This window comes from Hypanus sabinus, chromosome 10 (assembly GCF_030144855.1).
Source record: "Hypanus sabinus isolate sHypSab1 chromosome 10, sHypSab1.hap1, whole genome shotgun sequence".
NCBI lineage: Eukaryota > Metazoa > Chordata > Chondrichthyes > Myliobatiformes > Dasyatidae > Hypanus > Hypanus sabinus.
In genome coordinates this window covers 153,228,894-153,253,432 of record NC_082715.1, presented here as the reverse complement: position 1 = coordinate 153,253,432, position 24,539 = coordinate 153,228,894, and the positions used below count along the sequence as shown (strand labels likewise).

Here is a 24,539-nt window from a genome sequence, read left to right as displayed (position 1 = left end):
CCTATTGTAGAAGCTATCCTCTTTTCATTTTCAGCTTTTTTACAGACAGTGTGATGTCTGCTTCCAAAATTTGCTGGTATTTAATTGAATTCATTCTTCCCTCTACCAGTGTAATGTTCCCCGTGCCCCTGACTGCAACACAAGCCCAAAGAATGATCGATCCACCCCCATGCTTAACAGTCAGAGAGGTGTTCTTTTCATGAAATTCGGCACCCTTTTTTCTCCAAACATACCTTTGCTCATTGTGACCGAACAGTTCTATTTTAACTTCATCAGTCCACAGGACTTGTTTCCAAAATGCACCAGGCTTGTTTAGATGTTCCCTTGCAAACATCTGATGCTGAATTTTGTGGTGAGGATGCAGGAAAGGTTTTCTTCTGATGACTCCTCCATGAAGGTCATATTTGTGCGGGTGTTGCTACACAGTAGAGCAGTGCACCACCACTCCAGAGACTGCTAAATATTCCTGAAGGTCTTTTGCAGTCAAACAGGGGTTTTGATTTGCCTTTCTAGCAATCCTACAAGCAGTTCTCTCGGAAAGTTTTCTTGGTCTTCCAGACCTCAACTTGACCTCCACTATTCCTGTTAACTGCCATTTCTTAAATACATTACGAACTGAGGAAACAGCTACCTGAAAATGCTTTGCTATCTTCTTATAGCCTTCTCCTGCTTTGTGGGCATCATTTATTTTAATTTTCAGAGTGCTAGGCAGCTGCTTAGCTGCTGGTTGTTCATGTTGTCCATGGCTGCTGGTTGTTGGGACAAGGTTTGAGGAGTATTTATAAAGCTTTGAAATTTGCATCACCTGGCCTTTCCTGATGATGACTGTAAACAAGCCATAGCCCTAACAAGCTAATTAAGGTCTGAGACCTTGGTAAAAGTTATCTGACAGCTCAAATTTCTTGGGGGGCCCAAACTTTTGCATGGTGCTCCTTTCCTTTTTTACACTCTAAAACTGTACAAAACAAAAATAATACACCAATCTTGATTAAAATGTTGAAAAGAATGTTTCATCTTTAACTTTATTACTTTTGGAGATAAGTTCATCTTCTACTCACTTAACTATTCACAGTAACAGAAATTTTGACCAGTGGTGTCCAAACTTTTGCATGCCACTGTATATATCAACTTGCTTAAAAACAGGGGATCTGAACATTAAGTTCTATAGATGACACAAGAATTGGTAGTGTCGTGGATAGTGAGAAAAACTGTTTGAGATTTGTTAAAGGGAGACAAGGGAAAGACTTGGTCCATCAGGGGTGTCAATATGTGGAACATGCACAACATGCTGGGGGAACTCATCAGGCCAGGCAGCATCTATAGAAAAGCAGGACTGGAGAAAAAAAGGTGAGGAGTAGACTTGAAAAGTGAAAGAGGTGGAAAGGACAAAGAAACAAGGTGATAGGTGAAACCGGGGACCTTTTTCTAAGAGAGGCCAGTGAACTGTGCAATATTCAAAATACAAGACTGTTTAATGACATTTTCTGTAGCCAAGTGTAAGGAGAACAAAATAATTCTTAGAGGGCTGACAGGGTAAACAAGTTGGGTATTTCCCCTGGCTAAGGAGCATGAACTCAAAGTAAGGAAGACTGAAATAACGAAAAGATTTCTTCACTCAAATAGTAAAGGATATTTGGAATTCTCTTCTTTGGAGGAATGTGGAGGATCAATTATTGAGTTTATTCCAAACTGAGACTTTTTTTTTGGATATTAAAGGAATCAAAGGATATGAAGCTAGGGGCAAGAAAGAGGTGCTTGACTGAAAGTTTAACCATTTTCTTGCTAAAAATTCAACCATGATCTGTTGTGTCTTGAGAGGCATTTCTTGAGTTCAATGCAAATAAGATTTACGAGTTACAGAAGGAATGTATAGACGAAGTGTGCAAGAATTCATACAAAACTAGCTTATTGCTTGTGATTTGTTGGTAGGTAAATTTTGAATTTGTTTGATTCAAATTGTTCTCTGACCAAGTAATAAAAATCATGGAGAAAGAGTTACAGAGCATGAAGTGAGGCCTTTTGGCTAAACTTGTCCATGCTGACCAAGTTGCCCACCTAAAAGATAAGCTGTTTAGTAACAGTCTTCCCCAGGGTAGGGGAGTTCAAATCTTGGTGATATTGCTTTAGAAACATAGAAAACCTACAGCACAATGCAGGTTCTTCAGTCCACAAAACTGTGCTGAACATGTAGTTATTTTAGAAATTACCTAGGGTTACCCATAGCCATCTATTTTTCTAATCTCTATATACCTATCCAAGAGTCTCTTAAAAGACCCTATTATATCCACCTCCACTACCGTCGCTGGCAGCCCATTCCACGCACTCACCACTCTCTGTGTAAAAAAACTTACCCCTGACAGCACCTCTGTACCTACTTCCAAACACCTTAAAACTGTGCCCTCTTGTGTTAGCTACTTCAGCCCTGGGAAAAAGCCTCCAACTATCCACACGATCAATGCCTCTCTTCATCTTACACACCTCTATCAGGTTACCTCTCATCCTCTGTCTCTCCAAGAAGAAAAGGCCAAATTCACTCAACCTGTTTTCATAAGGCATACTCCCCAATTCAGGCAAAATCATTGTAAATTTCCTCTGTACCCTTTCTACAATTTCCACATCCTTCCTGTAGTGAGGTGACCAGAATGGATCACAGTATTCCAAATGGGGTCTGAAAAGAGTCTATAAAGCTGTAACATTAGCTCTTGGCTCTTAAATTCAATCCCACTGTTGATGAAGGCCAATGCACCGTATGCCTTCTTAACCAGAGAGTCAATCTGCACAGCAGCTTTGAGTGTCCTATGGACTCGGACACCAAGATTCCTCTGATCCTCCACACTGCCAAGAGTATTACCATTAGTACTATATTCTGCCATCATATTTGACCTACCAAAATGAACCATCTCACCCTTATCTGAGTTGAACTCCATCTGCCACTTCTCAGCCCAGTTTTGCACCCTATCGATATCCCGCTGAAAACTCTGGCGGCTCTCCACACAATTTCCAACACCTCCAACCTTTGTGTCATCTGCAGACTTACTGACCCATCCCTCCACTTCCTCATCCAGGTCATTTATAAAAATCACAAAGAGAAGGGGTCTCTGAGGTACACCACTGGTCACTGATCTCCATGCAGAATATGACTCGTCTACAACCACTCTTTGATTCTGTGGGCAACCCAATTCTGGTTCCACAAGGCAAGATCCTCTTGGATCCCATGCCTTCTTACTTTCTCCTTGCATGCAGTACCTTATCAAATGCCTTGCTGAAATCCATATACACAAAATCTACTTCTATAGCTTCATCAATGTTTTTAGTCACATTCTCAAAAAATTCAATCATGACAAAGCCATGCTGACTATTCCTAATCATATTATGCCTCTCCAAATGTTCATAAATCCTGCCTCTCAGGATCTTCTCCAGCAACTTACCAACCACTGAGGTAAGACTCACTGGTCTGTAATTTCCTTGGCTATGTCTACTCCCTTTCTTGAATAAGGGAACAACATCTGCAACCCTCCAATCCTCTGGAACCTCTCCTAACCCCACTGATGATGCAAAGATCATTGCCAAACGCTCAATAATCTCCTCCTTCGCCTCCCACAGTAGCCCGGGGTACATCTCATCCAGTCACAGTGATTTATCCAACTTGATGTTTTCCAAAAGCTCCAACATATCCTCTTTCTTAATGTCTATATGCTCAAGCTTTTCAGTCTGCTGTAAGTCATCCCTATAATTGCCAAGGTCCTTTTCCATAGTGAATACTGAAGTACTTGTGGAATGCCTTAATCCTGCTTGCCAAGGCCTTCTCATGGCCCCTTCTGGCTCTCCTAATTTCATTCTTAAGCTCCTTTCTGCTCGCCTTATAATTTTCTAGATCTCTATCATTACTTAGTTTTTTTGAACCTTTCATAAGCGTTTTTTTCTTCCTGACTCGATTTTCAACAGTCTTCATACACCACAGTTCCTGTACCCTACCATCTTTTCTCTGTCTCATTGGAATGTACCTATGCAGAACGTCACCCTGAACATTTGCCACATTTCTGCCGTACATTTTCCTGAGAACTTCCCTGACAGCTTCAAATTTCCCCTTACTCCAATTAAATGCTTTCCTAACTTATCTGTCCCTATTCCTCTCCAATGCTTTAGTAAAGGAGATAGAATTGTGAGCACTATCTCCAAAATGCTCTCCCACTGAGAGACCTGACACCTGAACAGGTTCATTTCCCAATACCAAATCAAGTACAGCCTCTCCTCCTGTAGGCTTATCAACATATTGTGTCAGGAAACCTTCCTAAACACACTTAACAAACACCACCCCATCTAAACCCTTTGTTCTCAGAAGATGCCAATCACTATTTAGGAAATTAAAATCCCCACCACGATAACCCTGTTATTATTACACCTTTCTAGAATCTGTCTCCCTATGTGCGCCTCGATATTTCTGTTATTATTGGGTGGTCTATAAAAAATCACCCAGTAGAGTTATTGACCCTTTCCTGTTCCTAACTTCCACCCACAGGGACTCAGTAGACAATCATTCCATGACTTCCTCCTTCTCTGCAGCCGTGACACTATCTCTGATCAACAGCGCCACACCCCACCTCTTTTGCCTTCCTCCCTGTCCTTTCTGAAACATCTAAAGCCGGGAACTCTACGTAACCATTCCTGCCCCTCAGCTATCCAGGTCTCTGTAATGCCCACAACATTATTGCTCCAAGTACTGATCCATGATCTAAGCTCATCCGCTTTGATCATGATGCTTCTTGCATTAAAATAGATCCATCTCAAGCCAAAAGTCTGAGCACATCCCTTCTCTATCACCTGCCTATCCTCCCTCTCGCACTGTCTACAAGCTTTCTCTATTTGTGAGCCAACTGCCCCTTCCTCCATCTCTTCAGTTCAGTTCCCACCCCCCCAGCAATTCTAGTTTAAACTCTCTCCAGTTGCCTTAGCAAACCTCTCTGCCAGGATATTGGTCCCCTGGGATTCAAGTGCAACCTGTCCTTTTTGTACAGGTCACACCCGCCCCAAAAGAGGTCCCAATGATCCAAAAATCTGAATCCCTGCCCCCTGCTCCAATCCTTCAGCCACGCATTCATCCTCCACCTCACTCTGTTCCTATACACATGTCGCATGGCACAGGTGGTAATCCCGAGATTACTACTTTTGAGGTCCTGCTTCTCAGCTTCTTTCCTAACTCCTGTAGTCTGCTTTCAGGACCTCCTCCCTTTTCCTACCTATGTCATTGGTATCAATATGTACCACAACCCCTGGTTCATCTTCCCACACAGGATATTGTGAAACACCCCTGGACCCTAATTCAGGGAGGCAAACTACCATCCTTGTTTCCTCCCTACGTCCACAGAAGCGCCTGTCTGACCCCCTAACTATAGAGTCCTCCATCACTGCTGCCATCCTCTTCCCTTCTCTACCCTTCTGAGCCATAAGGCTCACTGTTGCTTCCCCCAGGTAGGTCGTTTAGGGTGAGAGAGGAAAGATTTAAAAGGGACCTCAGGGCAATATTCATACACAGAAAGTGGTGAGTAGCTGGCAGAAATGTGATTGAAGCAGGCACAAAAGCATCACTGACAAGCACTTGGATAGGTATATGGAGGGACAATGACCAAACACAGGAAATCTGGACTAAGCTGGGTGGGCACTGTGGTCATCATGGACTGCTTGGGCCAATGGGTTAATGCTGTATTGGTCTAAGACTCTGTCTAAGTTAGCCCCATTCACCTGTGCTTGGCACATATCCCTCTGAACCTTTCAAACCATGTACCTGTCTATATGTATTTTAAAGGTTGCAATTATATCAATTGCACAGATTACTGTTAAGGTTTATTCTTGTTAGAAGGAAGGACAGAGATGGAAAGATAAGAGAACCTTGAATGTCCAGAGAGCTGATGAATTTAGTCAAAAAGAAAAAGGAAAAGTATGTAAAGTTTTGGAAGGCAGATCAAATGAAGCATATGAGTATAAAGAAGCCAGAAAAGGACTAAAGAAGGGAATTAAGAGATCCAGGAGAGGCCATGAAAAGCCCTTGACAAGTAGGATTAAGGTGAATCCCTAGGCATTCTATACATAGATCAAGAATAAAAGGATAACGAGGGAGAAGATGGGACCACTCGGGGATAAAGGTGGTAACATTTGCTTGGATGTAGATGATGTGAGTGAGTTACTTAATGAGTACCTTGCTTCAATCAAGAAGGTACTGTTGGGACTCCTACGGAGTATTAAAGTAGATGTCCATGGGGCATGATGAGATTTAGCCCAGGTTATTGAAGGGGGCAAGAGGCAAGATTGCTGGGCCCTCAACCAGTATCTGTGTGTCCTCTCCAGCCACAGGCAAGGTCCTGGAAGACTGCTGTGTGGCTAATATTGTACCTCTATTTAAGAAGGGAAAGTGCTGTAGAAAATTCTTAGGGATAGAATATATGAGCATTTGGAAACTCGTGGCCTAATTAGGGAGAGCCAGCATGGCTTTGTGCTGGGTAGGTTGTACCTTATCAATTTCGTTGTGATTTTTAGCAAGGTGACGAGGGAGAATGATGACGGTAGGGCAGTGGATGTTGTCTACATGGATTTTAGTAAGGCATCTGACAAAGTCCCTCGTGGGAGGCTGATCCAGAAGTTTAAGATGCACAGGGTCAGTGGGAAATGATTGTTTGGATTCAGAACTGGCTTGTGCGCAGAAGACAGAGGGTAGTGGTTGAAGGGACTTATTCAGGCTGGAGCTCTGTAATTAGTGGTGTTCTGCAGGGGTCAGTGCTGGGACCTCTGCTATTTGTGATATATATAAATGAAAATGTAGATGGGCAGGTTAGTAAATTTATGGATGATACCAAGATTGGTGGAGTTGTGGATAGTGTAGAAGACTGGTAAAGAATACAGCACAATATAGACCAGTTGCAGATAGGGCTGAGAAATGGCAGATGGAGTTTCATCCAGATAAATGTAGGACACTGCACCTCGGTAGGGCAAATGAAAGGAGCCAGTACGCTATTGAGGGCAAAGGGATCGACGGATCTTGTGATCTAAGTTCATAGTTCCTTGAAACGGGCTACACAGGTCGATAAGGTGGGTAAGGCAGCTTAAGGAATGCTTGCTTTTATTAGTCAAGGCAGTGAGTTCCAAGGACTGGAGGTTATGTTGCAACTTCTCAACAGTCTGCATCGACCACATCTGGAGTATTGTATAGAGTTCAGGTTGTCGAGGCTTTGGAGAGGGTGCAGAGGAGGTTCACCAGGATGCAGCCTGGTTTAGAGGGCACGCGCAATCATGAGATAAACTTGGGTGGTTTTCTCTGGAGCATCAGAGGCTGAGGGGAGATCTGATAGAGGTACAAATAGGGTGGACAGAGAGTATTTGTTTCCCAGGGTTGAAATTGAGGACATACATTGAAGGAGAAAAGGTGTAGGTTCAAGGGGGATTGTGAGGGTTAAGCTTTTTTACCCAGAGTCCAGGATGTCTGGAACGTGCTGCCTGGTTTTGTGGTGAGCAGCAAGTATATTACAAGGCTTTTAAGAGATACTTGGATGGGCACATGGATGTAGGAGGATGGAGATATATGGATATGGTGTAGGTAGGGACGATTAGTGCTTGGGTGTTTTTTGATTTTCTTTTTAGCTAGTTTGGCACAACATTGTGGGCTGAATGGCCTGTTCCTGTGCCGTACTCATCTATGTATCCATCTTACCACTTCCTATAGCAGCTCGCTATCCCACTGCCCTCTGTGTGAAAAATGTGCTCCTCGGATCCCTGTTAAATCTTTTCCTTCCCATCTTAAATCTGTATCCTCTAGTTTTAGGCTCTTTTGCTCTGGGGGAAAAGGCTTAGAACTATTTACCTTTTCTATACCCCGCATGATTTTATATACCTCTATAACAGGGGTTCCTGACTTCTTGGTTAGTAGTAATGCTTCATGGCGTAAAAAAGGCTGGGTAACCTTTCTGAGTAAAGATCATCAGGGGTGTTCAAAAGAGAAATGTCTAAATTTGTAGTAACAAGAACTCGAAACTTTAAGTAACAAAGCATCATGCCTTTTACAATGACAGTCATACTATTCACTTGCTTAGCTATTAACCTCATCAAGCAGATGCTCTCAGATCTAAATTCGTCCTAGAAAGGTGTGGGTGTACAATAATTCCATGCAGTCAAACTTCGAATTCCTGTTTCAAGCCACTGTGTTTCTATATATCTCATTTTAAAGCTCATGGAATCAATAAAAGTTGATATCTTTATTGACAGATTTAAACCTCTAATCAACCAGCAGACAAGACTGGAGAATGGAAGTGTGTGTGCTTTTGATCTTTTATCTACAGATTCAATGGATCTTAAACAACAACAAAAAATGTCAACACACCAGCTCAAAGATTCCCTAAAATATGTGGGTCAGTTCATTACCCAACATGATAGAAAGGCATGTACCTCAGTCTCTAACGTTCAGTCTCTAAGATGGTACACTTGCTGTGGAATCCATTAGCAGGAAGACACTGCACTATAATGATCACATCTTTTATTCATTCATTTTTCAGGGTGTGTGAAAAGGCCGATCTTAATTACCCATCCTCAAGAGGGTGAAGGCAAGTTACCTTCATAACTTTAGTGATGTTACAAAAGAATGACTTGCTTTGCTACAGTCATGAATCAATTACCGTGTTGTAGATCAAGTACAAGTTTAATTGTCATTCAACTATCCATGAGTAAGTAAAAAATAAGTAAATAAAAGTATTACTCCAAGGCAAAGGTGCAAAACACAGTACCACCAGTCATACACAGCACAAGGTAGATATAAGACATCAGTATAATATAGTAACACGCAGTAAAATACATTGTCCATGTCCATGAATGTTGAAGCAACCTGCAGTCGAACACAATAATTTTGTCTTCTGCTGAGTGAACACGGTGGGGAGGCAGCACCTACTACACTGGAGCGCACCGACCTCTTTCCTGGGCGGCTGCAAGCAGGCAACTTGAGGCTTAGTCCTAGCTACGACCGACACCACGTAACTCCCTGCCATGCACCAATGAACTAGTGGATCAGACTTCCTGCATTCCATATTTACAAATTCCAACAGCACCTTGAGATCACAAAAAAAGCAAGAAAGACAATCACTTGCTGTTAGACTACACACCTCTTCGTACACTGGTGCCTGTCTCAGAAAACATTACAGTCCACACCAAGTCCAGCTCTTTCAGTTTCTCTGCCAATGAGCAACTTGCTGATGGAGCAGACCTGCAGCGCTTTAACTTCTTAATGTCTAGCAAAGTCTTGTAATTGAAATAAAAGTTTAAAATAAAAGACAATAACACCTTTGTTTGGCCCCATAGAAGCCGTTGCATCCGAGTGCTCTGCCATCTTATTGTAAGTACATGGATTACATATACACCAGACAAGGTAAGAACAGCAAATTAAAATGCAATAATGAATCCTCCAAGTTTTATAATAATTTACTGGTGCCATGATCCAATTGCTGAACTTATGTTAAATAATTACATATTATTTAATTGCATGTACATTTCACTGACTTCTGGATCACTGGTTCCATCAATTTTGTCACTATGCCACAATTGTACCTTAATTGCTGGCTTCAAAACACAGCATGTTATTGACATGATGCCCAAATAATATACTGTATAGCCACTTAGCACCATTCCTGTGGGTCCATTAAACAATAAATTAACAATTTGCATAGTGCATTTACTTCTGCAAAACATCCCAGGAGAATTCAAAGGAAGGAAGCATTTTGATGATCGAAATTTTGGACAGAGCACTGAAGTTTAAACTGTAAGCAGGAAAGAAAAATCAAGTTGGTGACATAGTTTGGTATGAATCCACAGAGAAGGAGGTACTTCAAGATTAGAGATTTGATCTGTAATGCAGAGGGAAATGAGATCGTAATAGGGGTCAGTGAGGATAAAATTGATCACATGTTGCCATGACCTAGAAAAACATCACCTTTCCTTCAACATCAGAGTAAAATTTCTGAAAAGCCATACCACACAACACATTAAGACTGTCAAGATAGTACATCGTAATATTGTTATGGGTGAAGTTGATCACAGCCTTTCACATCTGATTTTCAAATGCAACAACTTATAAAATCACCACCTGTTTTATCACAATGCACTATCTTTAAAAGTTCAAAGTAAAACTGCCATTGATCAAAATGCAGAAAATAATCTTCGGTATCATCAGCAAGGGCACAGACTGCTGTTCCTATACAACACATGCAAAACAGAAAGAAACACAATTTAAGTTTATGAAAATTTCCTCTGTATTATTAATACAAATTTTAGCACTGAAATTGCTCAATTAAAAAAATGGATGTGCAAATAAGGTTAAGGAGAATTCACATAGAGGACTAAAGTACTTCAATGAAAATCATTGCTGAAAATATGAATAAAAATCATTCTGGAAACAAGCAGCTTTCAATTTCCTAATACTGCCATTCACATACTGCCCATCACGCACCATAGGAGACCCCAGAACCTTTCTCGTCCATGCCAACCATCAAGTACCATCTATACTAATAACAGTTATCAGCACTTGGTACACAGTGCTGAAAGAGGGAGAGAGGGGCAGAGAGACTGTCAAATTTTGGCCATTTTATTTATTATTCAATTCACATTTCTTAGCACATGCACAGTTTATTAGTTTATTTTATTGGTAGTGGTAGCTTATTTTAAGCATGTTCTGTGTTGCAGTCTCCCCCTGCCTCCAAGAATTTTCCACATTAAAGAATGCACACCAGCATCTTGAGCTCCTCAAAAGGCTGAGAAAATTCAGTATGTCCCCAATGACTCTCACTAGTTTTTACAGATGCACCACAGAAAGCATCAAGACTTCACAGATTTGATGAGAGTTGTGAACATAGTCCAGTATGGCAAAACCAGCATCTCCTCCATTGAAGGAGTTATCCATATCTCCTTCCAAATGTGTCGAGAAAGCAGCCAACGTAAGCAAAGACCCCTCCTACCATGGTCATTTTCTCTCCTTCCCTCTATTGTCAGGTAAAAGATACAAAAGCTTGAGAACACGTACAGCAGGTTCAAGGATTGCTTCTTTCCTACTGTTATAAGACTATTGTACAGACCTCTTGTACTACAGGGATGAAGTCTTGATCTCTCATTCTACCCCATCATGCCACTTGCACCGAACTTGATTGCACTTGCTCTGTAACCATATCACTACATTCTGCATTCTATTATTATTTTCCTTTTGTATTACCTTGATATTCTTATGCATAAATTAACTGGAATGTGTTTCATTGCATCTTGATATATGTGACAACAATAAATCAATTACTAATATTATTTTCCCTCGAAGTGTCTGAAACCAAGCCAACAGACTTATATACAACTTGTAAACCTAAATTATTACTGTTACTTGTGTGATTATATCATTAAACTATCTTACCTACTGTATATTCAATATGTTTTAAAGTGTATGTCTCCATTCAAACTGAATGGTGGAAGGTGATGAGCGTCTACTGTGACTTGTCTACAAACAACAGCTGGTCACTTAAGAGACTTGCTTTGGAAACTGATAAAGTAATTTCTTAAGTGGTTCTACCACTATGAGCCAATCACTGTGACATTCATCATCACGGTTGAGTGAGAAATATCCAGAGGAATAAGATTCAATGGGTTAAAGGATTGAAGAAAATCACAATGTGGACGGTTTCTTTAGAAACACAACCACTGCTTATAAAGGGTCTCCTGTAATTGTAAATTTTTCATCGCCAATAATTACTTTAGTGTAAGGATTTATAAATAAAACAAAGATCTGCAACTTTCAATGCCTCTATCACCAGAAAAACCTACACTTTATTTCTTTCTTCATCAGTACCTATTAGCTCATAGGTATTGAATTTGCTGCCAGGTTTGATGGACTTTTCATTTGCCTCTGCTAGCATCACACACCAGACCCTGTCTGATTTCCTGATGATACCAATTGCTGTATGGCCTTAACAATAGAGCATATGTGGCGCAGTTCATAACACCATTTGAACTCTTCAGTATATCACAAACTGGAACTAAAGTATAAAATTAATACATCAATAAAGTCAAATACTATACACATTATCTGTGACATGACCAAACATGATTTTGTAGCAATTAGGAACACACCAAGGTTCTATATACACCTGCGTCTTCAAGTTCATGCACAAAAAAGTACTATTAAGCCACTAAGACATTCATATCTTCCCACAGTCTGTGAATACAGCAGTGATTAAGAGATGAAAATCTGACGTTGTATATGGGGGCAGAGAAGTGGTGGGTGTCTTGATTAGTTAACAGGAGGAACAAGACAGATTTCACATGAAATTTTTCTTTAGTTATATAATGCTTGCTATATGGGCCAACAAAAAGGTGGGTTGCTTTAGTTCTCTGAAACCAGTGTTAAGGTTGCTCTCCCATGTTGAATGTAATCATTCTATTAGCCAACAAATTCTTCCAGCAAGTGATGGGGATGAGCAGTTCATGTGCTGATGATGAAAGAGGGTTTCTGTTTGCCACAAAGAGCACCTGGAAAGTGCACCACTTTCAGAAACATCCACCCAGAAACATTGGCTACAGATGGTAGGACCAATCTCAAACAAAGAAAATCTGCATATGCTGGAAATCTGAGCAACACACACAAAACACTGGAGGAACTCAGCAGGCCAGGCAGCATCTACAGAAAAAAGTACAGTTGATACTTTGGCCTGAAACATCAACTGTAGTCTTTTCCATAGATGTTGCCTGGCCTGTTGAGTTTCTCCAGCATTGCTATTTTGTGTTGGTAGAACCCGCTGGGGGAGGGGAGATGATACAAGGGCACTCCAAGCAACTCTGCGAGATGGTTATTGAAAAGCACATGTCAGGAGATAGGTATAAGAAAATTTGCAAGTTATTGAATATCCCTTGGAGTACAGTTAAGTCAATCATCAGGAAATGGAAAGTATATGGCACAGCTGTAAATCTGCCGAGGGCAGACCGTCCTCAAAAGCTGAGTGACAGTGCAAGAAGGGAACTAGCGAGGGAGGTCACCAAGAGACTTGTAGACAATAGACAATAGGTGCAGAAGTAGACCATTTGGCCCTTCGAGCCTGCACCACCATTTTGAGCTCATGGCTGATCAATTACTATCAATACCCTGTTCCTGCCTTGTCCCCATATCCCTTGATTCCCCTATCCATAAGATACCTATCTAGCTCCTTCTTGAAAGCATCCAGAGAATTGGCCTCCATTACCTTCTAAGGCAGTGCATTCCAGACCCCCACAACTCTCTGGGAGAAGAAGTTCTTCCTTAACTCTGTCCTAAATGACCTACCCCTTATTCTCAAACCATGCCCTCTGCTACTGGTCTCTCCCAGCATCTGGAACATATTTCCTGCCTCTATCTTGTCCAATCCCTTAATAATCTTATATGTTGCAATCAGATCCCCTCTCAATCTCCTTAATTCCAGCGTGTAACTCTAGAGGAGTTACAAGCTTCAGTGGCAGAGATGGGAGAGACTACACATACAACAACTGTTGCTCGGGTGCTTCACCAGTCGCAGCTTTGTGGGGGAATGGCAAAGAGAAATCCACTGTTGAAAAAACCCCACATGAAATCTCGGCTCAAATGTGCCAGCAGAGTCTAAAGTCAGCTGGACGAAGGTTCTATGGTCTGATGAAACCAAAATTGTGCTTTTTGGCCATCATCATGGTGGTGGCTTTATCATGCTGTGGGGATGCTTCATTACAGCAGGCCCTGGAAAGCTTGTGAAGGAAGAGGGTAAAATAAATGCAGCAAAATACAGGAAAACCTGATGCAATCTGCAAGAGAATGTGACTTGGGAGATTTGTTTTCCATCAAGACAATGACCCCAAGCGTAAAGCCAAAGCTTTACAGGTATGGCTTGAAAATAACAAAGTTATTGTCCTGGAGTGGCCAAGGCAGATTCCAGTCCTCAATCCAATTGAGAATTTGTGGCTGGACTTGAAAAGGACTGTTTACTCACGATCCTCACACAATCTGGCAGAGCTTGAGCAGTTTTGTAAAGAAGATTGGGGAAAAATTGCAGTGTCCAGATATGCAAAGCTGATAGAGACCTATCCACACAGACTCAAGGCTGTAATTGCTGACAAATATGCATCTACTAAATACTGACTTGAAGGGGATGAGTACTTATACAATCAATTATTTTGTGTTTTATATTTGTAATTAATTTAGATCATTTTGTAGAGATCTGTTTACATTTTGACAAGAAAATCTGTTCTGTTAATCAGTGTCAAAAAAGTCAAATTAAATCCAGTGTGTTTCAATGGTGGAAAACAATAAAACACTAAAATGCCTTTGACAAGGTTCCACACAGAAGGTTAGTTAGGAAGGTTCAATCTTTAGGTGTTAATATTGAAGTAATAAAATGCATTCAACAGTGGCTGGATGGAAGATGCCAGAGAGTAGTGATGGATAATTGTTTGTCAGGTTGGAGGCCGGTGACTAGTGGTGTGCCTTGGGGATCTGTACTGGGTCCAATGTTGTTTGTCATATACATTAATGATCTGGATGTTGGGATGGTAAACTGGATTAGTAAGTATGCAGATGATACGAAGATAGGTGGTGCTGTGGATAATGATGTAGGTTTTCAAAGCTTGCAGAGAGATTTAGGCCAGTTAGAAGAGTGGGCTGAAAGATGGCAGATGGAGTTTACTGCTGAGAAGTGTGAGGTGCTACATTTTGGTAGAAATAATCAAAAAAGGACATACATGGTAAATGGTAGGGTACTGAAGAATGCAGTAGAACAGAATGATCTTGGAATAATGGTTCATAGTTTCCTGAAGGTGGAATCTCATATGGATAGGGTGGTGAAGAAAGCTTTTGGTATGCTGGCCTTTATAAATCAGAGCATTGAGTATAGGAGTTGGGATGTAATGTTAAAATTGTACAAGGCATTGGTGAGGCCAAATTTGGAGTATTGTGTACAGTTCTGGTCATGGAATTATAGGAAAGATGTCAACAAATTAGAGAGAGTACAGAGGAGATTTACTAGAACGTTATCTGGGTTTCAGCACCTATGTTACAGAGAAAGGTTGAACAAGTTAGGTCTTTATTCTTTGGAGCGTAAAAGGTTGAGGGGGGGACTTGATAGAGGTATTTAAATTATGAGGGGTTAGACAGAGTTTACGTGGATAGGGTTTTTCCATTGAGAGTAGGGGAGATACAAACAAGAGGACATGAGTTGAGAGTTAAGGGGCAAAAGTTTAGGGGGTATCACGAGGGGGAATTTCTTTACTCAGACACTGGTAGCTGTGTGGAACGAGCTTCCAGTAGAAGTGGTAGAGACAGGTTTGATATTGTCATTTAAAGTAAAATTGGAAAGGTATATGGACAGGAAAGGAATGGAGGGTTATGGGCTGAGTGCAGGTCGGTGGGACTAGGTGAGAGTAAGCATTTGGCTGGGGCTAGAAGGACCAAGATGGCCTGTTTCCGTGCTGTAATTGTTATATGGTTAAAACTTCTGGGGGGGGGGGAAGGTTGAATATGTTTTATAGACACCATATATTTTTCAGTGTGACTATGTTTTAGTGCTGTCTTACATGTGCTATGTGTACTTTGTGCTGTGTATGACTGTTAGTACTTGGTTTTGCACCTTGACCCCAGAATAATGCTGTTTCGCTTGGCTGTACAGGTAGTCCCCAAGTTACTAACATCCGACTTACGAACAACTCATAGTTACGAACCAAGGAAGGGTTCGAATGCCATCCGCCATTTTAAGTTGGATCACAATGCCCTCCGCCATTTTAAGTCATTGCCATTGACACTGTGTTGAGTGTGTAACTTTGGATTTGGCTTAAATTTTTCCTAGCAAGATTCACCCTGACCCCACCCCCCCTTTTCCGGTCGGCTGGGGGCACAGTGAGATCAGTGCCGGAGTCGAGAACGGAGGTTCCTGAGTTCGATACAGTGAGAGACTGCTGCTGAGCGCTCTCTCCATCTGTTCTGGGTTGATGTTGAGCTCGCAGCTTGACCTAGTTAAAAAAAACACTACCACCTCCAGTTTAAATTCCCACGCGGAATATTGTGGAGGATCAAATACCCAAACCCAGCACAGCCTCTACTTGTCCCATCTCAGTGCGGTGGACCTTAGGACCTGGGGAAATCAGTGCGGTGGTCCTTAGGACCTGGCGGAGCTCAGGAGCTGGCGCCTGCATTGTTTCTGTTTCATTGTCGGGAAACAATCACGATTGAAAATAAAGTGGAAATAATAAAGTGATCGGAAAGAGGTGAAATGCCATCGGTCATTGGAAAAGGCTACAATCAGCCAACCATCATAACAATTTTAAAGGATAAAGTGAGAATAATGGAGCATGTGAAAGGCCCTACCCTGATGAAAGCTACAATTATTAGCTACGAGAATAGGTTGAGTGAACTCGGCCTTTTCTCCTTGGAGTGAAGGAGGATGAAAGGTGACCTGATAGAGGTGTATAAGATGATGAGAAGCATTGATTGTGTGGATAGTCAGAGGCTTTTTTCCAGGGCTGAAATGGCTGCCACAAGAGGGCACAGTTTTAAGGTGTTTGAAAATAGGTACAGAGGAGATGTCATGAGGTAAGTTTTTTTTAAATGCAGAGAGTGGTGAGTGCATGGAATGGGCTGCTGGCATCGGTGATGGTGACGGATATGATAGGGTCTTTTAAGAGACTCCTGCATAGGTACATGGAGCTTAGAAAGGTAGAGGGGTATGGGTAACCCTAGGTAATTTCTCAGGTAAGGACATGTTCGGCACAGCTTTGTGGGCTGAAAGGCCTGTACTGAGCTGTAGGTTTTCTATAATTATGGAGAAAGGTTGGTGTGAAATGTCTCCTCAGACCAAACGTAGTGGAGAGAGAGAAACTAGGAGAATGGAAACAGTGTGGGAGGAGCTGTGTAGGAGGACTTAGTTGTGGGAATCTGTGGACTTTTAATGGATATTGGTTTCAACAAAAACAGAAAATGTTGGAACCATTCACTAGGCCAGACAGCATTGTTATGGCTAGTGCTGGAACATTCTGTTCTTTTCCAGGCACAGGGAATGCATCTTGTTTCAAGCATTGTTCAAAAAAACCATTTGTGCATGTATCAGCAGTTTTGCCTCTCTCTTTGTGGCACAGCACCTGGGTCTGAGAGGGTGTGAAAACAGTCTGTGGCCTGAAACGAGCACTACTGGTTAAACCAGACTGCTAGGTGCAAAGAAGATGTTTCCCTTCTCTGAGCATCTCCTCTTGTGACAGTGGCACAATCACTTACTAACAAATAAAATGAAAACTGCACATTTGAAAAAGATACTTTGATATTCACTTCACTGGAATACTGGCCTGTGACTTGGCCTCATACTGGTGTTAAAGGTTTAGAGCTCCAACACATACATATGAGCAACTTTGGTGAATGCTGTTTGAGAGTTCACAACTCATTGTGAAGGAGCACATCTGGGTAATTTATAAGCACAGGCTGTGAAAACCACAGATCTTTTTCTTTTTTTTTGAGGTGAGAAGACTATAATGAAGTGATCTCAACAGCTCTAGTGCAGAAGTGTCACCTTTGTCAGTCTGATGCACTCTATCGAAGGACTCTAAATAATTCATGGTCAGTAAAATGATATTAATGAAATTTAAACATTTTTTAAGAAAGAGTTTCTTCAAGCTGTACCAGTGACACAGGTAACCTACATCTTCAGAGGTGGGATTGCACTGATCAGGGAGGTTAAACCACGTTCTGCTGATAAGATCGCAGGAAGTTGTTACTGTTGACACGTCAGTTTTCACACAGACCTTCCTGGCTGGTGCCTATTTGCATCTGCCATTTCAGATTGCAGATCAAGTTCTCCTTTCCTTCAAATTGATACTGGTTTCCAAGTACTACTGGGGAAATCAGAAGCATTTTCAAATGCTTGCAGTAATTTCAATAAATCTATTTATTTGTTTACAAATGCAGCAGCACAATTTTATTCCATTCAAGGGTTGTCATTACTATGCAGAACCTGGTTTTGACAATTTACGCTTCAGACTGGGGAAGCAAAGAATTACGACTCTTTTCAAATTTACTGATAACAAACAACAAAGGACTTCTTTTCCGTAGTACTAACATAAACATGTATGCAAAAATGAGCAAGCTTTAAATTGCAACATGTGAGTATGCAAGTTGTAATGTTTGTGCCCTGTGGTTTCCTAGTTTATAAAGTGAAAACATGCAGAGTGTGCAGTATAACACATGGGAAACACTGAGAGCTCTACAAGCTATGCCTATTTTATTAGATGCTCTTAAAGATTAGTTTTACTTGTCATATGTACATCAAAACATATGTCTTTTACATAAAATGTGTCATTTATATCAAATCAAATTAGCGAGGATCATGTTGGGCAGCCCACAAGTGTCGCCATTTTTCCAGCACTAACCTAGCTTCCTCACAAATCACTATTCGTGTGTCTTTGGAAACTGGAGCACCTGGTGGAAATGCACACGTCACGAGGAGAACATGAAAACCATTTACACTGACGCTGTAAAACAATGCACTAACTACTGCGCTGCCACGCCGCCACATCCTCTTAATGACACCAACATACTGTCAAACAGTTCTCTTACACTTATCACAGAAACTACACTACTTTTCCCCATAGACATACTGCATAATGCTTGCTTTGTTCCAGATCATTCTCCCTTCTCTTCCAGAGTTGGCCAAGTTAGACTTAAGTTGTGCTGAGGCACACCATTTCTGTTGAAGTGCATCCGGCTATTGAGTGCAGAATTGACCTGCAGCTTGGAATAAATTCTGTGAGTCAAAGGCACCAACCAGACCTGTGTGTCTTGTTTTATAAGTGCCTTTTGCTATATGTACTGATCTCTCAGCTCTTCTATCTGAGGCTCGATGAAAATGTGAAGCAATTTTTGATGCCATTTCATTTCACAAACTGAAATGACTGAAGTGATTGAAGTTACGGACCACCTTCTGATACATTCTCCCTAGGAAGTCCAAGATAGGGTCATGGGTCAGAATCAGAACCAGGCCAAGAGACTAGCTTTTTCTACAGTGCTCAGCTTCATTTGTGTAGATAGGGTCATGGGTCAGAATCAGAACCAGGCCAAGAGACTAGCTTTTTCTACAGTGCTCAGCTTCATTTGTGTCGACTTTGACTTTACAGCAATTCTAAAGCTGGAGAGTGTTCGAAGGAGGTTCACGAAAATGATGTGAAGAGCATTTGATTGCTCCGGTCCTGTATTCACAGGAATTCAGAATAATGAGGGGTGCTCTCATTGGATGGTGAAAGGCTTTGATAGAGTGGATGTGGACAGGATGTTTCCTATAGTGGGAGAGATTAAGATCACAGGACACGGTCTCAGAATATAGGGGCGTTCTTTGAGAACAGAGAGGAGGAGGAATTTCTTTAGTCCAAGAATGGTAAATCTGTGGAATTCGTTGCCACAGGCAGCTGTAGAGACCAAGCCATTATGTATATTTAAGGCAGAGGTTGATAGATTCTTGATTGGTCAGGGCATTAAGAGATACGGGGAGAAGGCAAGAGATTGGGGCTGAGAGGAAAATTAGATCAGCCATGATCAAATGGCAGAGCAGTCTCAATGGGCCAAAAGGTGTAATTTTGCTCCTATATCTTATCATCTCATGGTGACAGTCCCATTGTGAGGTCTGGAAGTAATCCAGCAGAATATTGGACCATGCTTGAGGAAGAAAGGCAATTGTCTATCTTCTCGCAATGGCCTCGCCCTTCTGCAGGTAGTCTCCCAAAACCATTTCTTTCTGCACAGCTATATTTATTCTTCTGCACACAAAATCTTGTGAATGCTTCCTCGAATGTTACTGCAAATATGAACAGTTTTATCTGCATCAGGTACCACCATGACCACAATGGTTATTCAATCAGACTGTGAAGTTTTGGCCCTCACACTGTGTCATTTGGTTTGTCCACTTCCTCCTCTACTTAATCTTTCAGTGCTCTGGGTCTATAGCTACTTGCCTTGATGTTTGGCCTCTTGTATATGTGGGTTTTGTACATTTGTTCTCAAACCTGTTTGTCCATTCCTTCAATCCATTTTTAATTCTCTGACCTATTCATTTGCTAATAGGTTAGTTAGTAAATTCAACCACTATGATCAGTAACTTCAATTTTCTGCTATTATCTCCTTTAGTTCAATTGCTTTCTTATATGCTCACACTATTTCATTTTGAATAGACTCACTTATCATAAATTTTAAGGAACCTGGTTGTCCTGAAGAATATTTCCATCAGTTCTGAAAGATGTTGTCATTAATATCAAGGTTCCCAATAGAACACAGAACAATACAGCACTACAGGCCCTTTGGCCCATAATTTTGTGCTGACACATAAACCCTGCCTCCCATATAACCCCCCACCTTAAATTCCTCCATATACCTGTCTAGTAGTCTCTTAAGTTTCACTAGTGTATCTGCCTCCACCACTGACTCAGGATGTGCATTCCACGCACCAACCACTCTCTGAGTAAAGAACCCTCCTCTAATATCCCCCTTGAACTTCCGTAAACACCCCTACCTTAAATTCTTTAGGAGGCTACAAAATTTCTAAATGTAGGAGGCTTGGATGTGAAATGCCATCTTTATAAGTTTCACATTAAGTTAATTTAATGATTGATATACTCCACTCATGAAGCCTTGTGTTGTAGCCCAGCCTACAGATTTGTAGGTTAAAGTCCTGTGACTACTCTTACATCTTCAGACTCACCATACCACTATATGTGCAGCTGCTCAAAACAGATAACAACTTTGTTACTTTGCACTTTTCTTTTCCTTTTCCATTTCCCAGTAACTGCCCAGATAGACCCCTAGCTTACATAGAAAGCATGAGAGCAGAGATCTGAATGGTGGGCAGCATTTATATGAGGTTCCTTTCAGATTGCACATGATGCCGCAACATCATACTTATATATTGTATGAATGAAGGCAAATGACCAGGAGTCAAAGCATGTGTGAGAATGGCATAAAAATTACTGAAAGAGTGACTGCGTGTAGGTGGGTACATGGCAATGTGTATAACAGTGTGCTGATAAGAGCACACAACTAAGTGTGCAAGTGAACAATATTCTCCTATAATGAGAGGGACATAGAGAACAAGCATGTGAGTGAGTGTGTGCAGGCCAACATGGGAGCACAAATCAATGAAAACAAGCAAGTGTATAAGAGGATAAATGCGAAAAAGCTTTCCAGTCTATGACATGGGGCACAGCATGTTCACAGTGTCATCAAGGCTGCTTGACTATTGCTGAAGCTGTCACATCACACTGCCAGAGCCCTCAATAAACTGTATCTCATTCTGTCGCCTTTGGTAACTTCTAACAATAGGAACAATCAAAATCCTGCTCTGAAATTAATATATCATATGTCTCACACTTACCTTTGATCAGTGTAGTTACCCTAAGTTTCAGATATTTCTGACTAGCATATTCACTTCACAGCCATCAGCCACAAGCTGTGTAGTCTAAATAATGAACAATATTTTATACCAGAAATTTTCTCTCTACAGAATCTGGGTATGAACTAGAAGAACAATTTCAAGACACAAACATCAACACACATCATTTGCATGAACACTCAATTCCCATCACCCCAGTGGACTCACAACTTGTATTAGTTACCTGCTTCTGTGTTGATGTGGCCATTTGCAGTTGGCAGAACTTCATGGCTTGTTCTAAAGCCACATCTTCATCAACCTGGCAAAGAAAAAAAAGTGATAAAATAAACATGAGAAACCACAACATCGTAAAAGAATTCTCAAGCATCAAATTATTGCCCATGGATTGGAGCTCCGTGGTACTAACAGTATGGGGGTAAAGGGGTGAGGGGGGCATTGTGAATGCCATTACAGTGAAGTCACTATTACCACTGGTGCAGTTACAACTGAAACGTTGTGCCCAGACTTTAGGGAAGCTACGAAGACTTTACAGAAGGTGCAGAAAAGATTTTAAAAGATGATTACAGATATGAGGGACTTTTTGTTTGCAGAAAAACCGGAGAAACAAGTTTTGCTCTCTTAGGTACATATAAGGAGATCTGATACAGGCTTTTAAAATTATAACACAGACAAATAGACTTAGATAAAGAGAAATTGTTTGCGGAGCAATCAGGAACAAGACACCGAGTGAAGTGCTTGGTAAAAGAACAGAGAGACTTGAGGATTTTTAGAATTTCATACAGCAAGTGATTGGCTGACAGGTATAATCATGGAAGCAAACAGTAGTGCTCAATAACAGAATTGTATAAGTAGCTGCAAGAAAATAATCTGCAACACTTTGGGACAGAGTGAGATTATGTGAATAGGTCATACATTGAGCCAATGGACCAAATGGCCCAATTCTGTACTGTGCTCCTGTAATTTCGGTTAAGTTCCCAACAAGAACACAAATGTTTTTCATCTAGAAATGATGAGACCCAACAAACTGTTTCTGCTTCCTCATTATGTTCCTCAACCACTTCTTGCACTGGAACAGCACAGTGGATTTGTGTAATACTCTAATAAAAAATCCTCTTTCCAGATGAAGCCGATGGAATAATTTGGATGGGGCAAATTTTTAATTGACTCATCAAATACTAAATGTTTCAGTCAGATAACCTGGAGGTGCTCAAAAAGAAAACCCAATTTATTATCATCTCTGTTCATTGTCTGGATAAAGTGGTGCAATACTGCAGCTACATAGCAGCCCCTTACAAACAGCATTGCAATAATTTATGTAACTTAGGTACACTGTTTTCTTTAATGATATTGCAATTAGCCAAGTGTGAATTCTCTAGCTCTTCCTCCTATGACCATAGATTGTCCAATGAAGAAAGCAGAGAGAGAGCCTCAGAATGCTCAGTACAGTATCTGAGGTGGGATGCCAATCAGTACAACACTGAGGGGGGAACGTCACGTGATGACGTAGGATCGAGACGCTGGAACTCAGCCCTCCCGTAAAAAAGTTAATAAATTAATGTTTAAGTGAAGAAAAGTCAATCAATACTTTTTTAAGGTTACTCATAAACTACTCTGGATTGTTTTAAGCTATGCCTCATAAACAGAGGATGAAGAAAACTACTTCCGCGAAGACCGCTCAAGTTGGAACAGAATCAAGGCCTACTTCTACCGAAGAACCGCGGACTCAGGTACAACACACCACCGGTGAAACAGAACAAGAGACCGCGGCAGCATCGGCCATTTCTAAAGGAAAGGATCAACGAGAACTGCGCAAGCGTAAAGGAACGAGCATGCGCAAAAGAGATCAACTAGAACTACAAAACCCAGCAACGACTGAAACCGACAGTGAAAGTGAGTCGGACTCTCTGGAAAAATCAGACGAAGATGGAGATGAAAGTTCCTCTGAAAATACAAAAAAGACCTTGAGGCAAATAATGCATAAATTAGAAAAATTAAATGCATTAAAAGTAATTAAAAGTAACCAAAAAGTAATTAAAGAAAAAATAACAAATATGGAGGCTATGTTTGATAAAATGACAAAGAAACAGAAAAAAATGGAAAAGAAAATTACAGATTTGGAAGTCAAAGTGGAAGAAATGGAGGGAAGAATGAAGAGGATGGAAGATGATAATGATGCCTGGACATCAGAAAGAAAACAACTCGTGGGAAAAATTGATAAGCTTGAAAATTTTAGTAGACGCAACAATATTAAAATTGTTGGACTTAAAGAAGGTACCGAAAGAGAAGACCCAATAAATTTTTTTCAAAAATGGATTCCTGAAAAATTGGAAATGGGAGAAGAAACTTCAATTGAGATTGAAAGGGTGCACAGAGCCTTAAGACCAAGATCTCAAGATGATCAAAATCCGCGATCAATTTTGATAAGATGTTTAAGATACCAGGATAAAGAAAAGATTTTGAGGGCGGCTGCCCAAGGTGCTAAAAGAAGAAAAGGTCCATTGATGATAGCAGAGAAACCAGTTCTTTTTTATCCTGATATAAGATATAACCTTTTGAAGAGAAAGAAAGGATTCAATCCAGCTAAAAATGTTTTATGGAAAAAAGGTTATAAGTTTTTAATGCGTCACCCAGCAACACTGATAATTTTTTTGGAGGAGGGAAAAAGATCTTTTCCTGATTATCGAGAAGCGGAGGTGTTCGCACAAAAACTCCCATCTCTTCGCTAATTAAACGTAGAGACTTCTAAATGTAATGGTTAAAGATGAAGACAGAGATAGCGAATGGAACTGATGGACATTTAAGGATGATATAAGGGAGAAAAGTAAAATTTTAGAAATAATAACTGAGAATAGTATGTTTTTTTTATATATATACCTTTTATGTTGCGGGGGGGCTGGGGAGCTTTGAATCGGTTTCTACGGGATTCACGTGTGTAATCATGGCGACTGCCATGACCCGTACAATAGAGGGGGGTAATGTTGTGTTTTTTTTCTTTCACAACATTAGTAGGGGGGTATTTTGTTTTTTTCTTTATTTTCTATTTTTCTTCTATTCTTTTGTCTGGATGATTGGTGGGGACACACATAGCAACATGGAGACTTCTAAAAAGATTTCCCAGGATACAAT

The 24,539-nt window shown here is 40.9% G+C and overlaps 1 protein-coding gene across 4 annotated transcripts in view; it reads right to left on the bottom strand.

Moving 5' to 3' along the window:
* The window catches only part of cabin1 (calcineurin binding protein 1), a 563,877-nt gene that overhangs the window by 68,549 nt on the left and 470,789 nt on the right, over nucleotides 1-24,539 (bottom strand). For all 4 annotated transcript variants that reach the window (XM_059983285.1, XM_059983287.1, XM_059983286.1 and 1 more), the window contains one exon: nucleotides 21,637-21,711. In XM_059983285.1, the coding sequence (XP_059839268.1) occupies nucleotides 21,637-21,711 (75 nt within the window). The remainder of the gene's footprint in view (nucleotides 1-21,636; nucleotides 21,712-24,539) is intronic.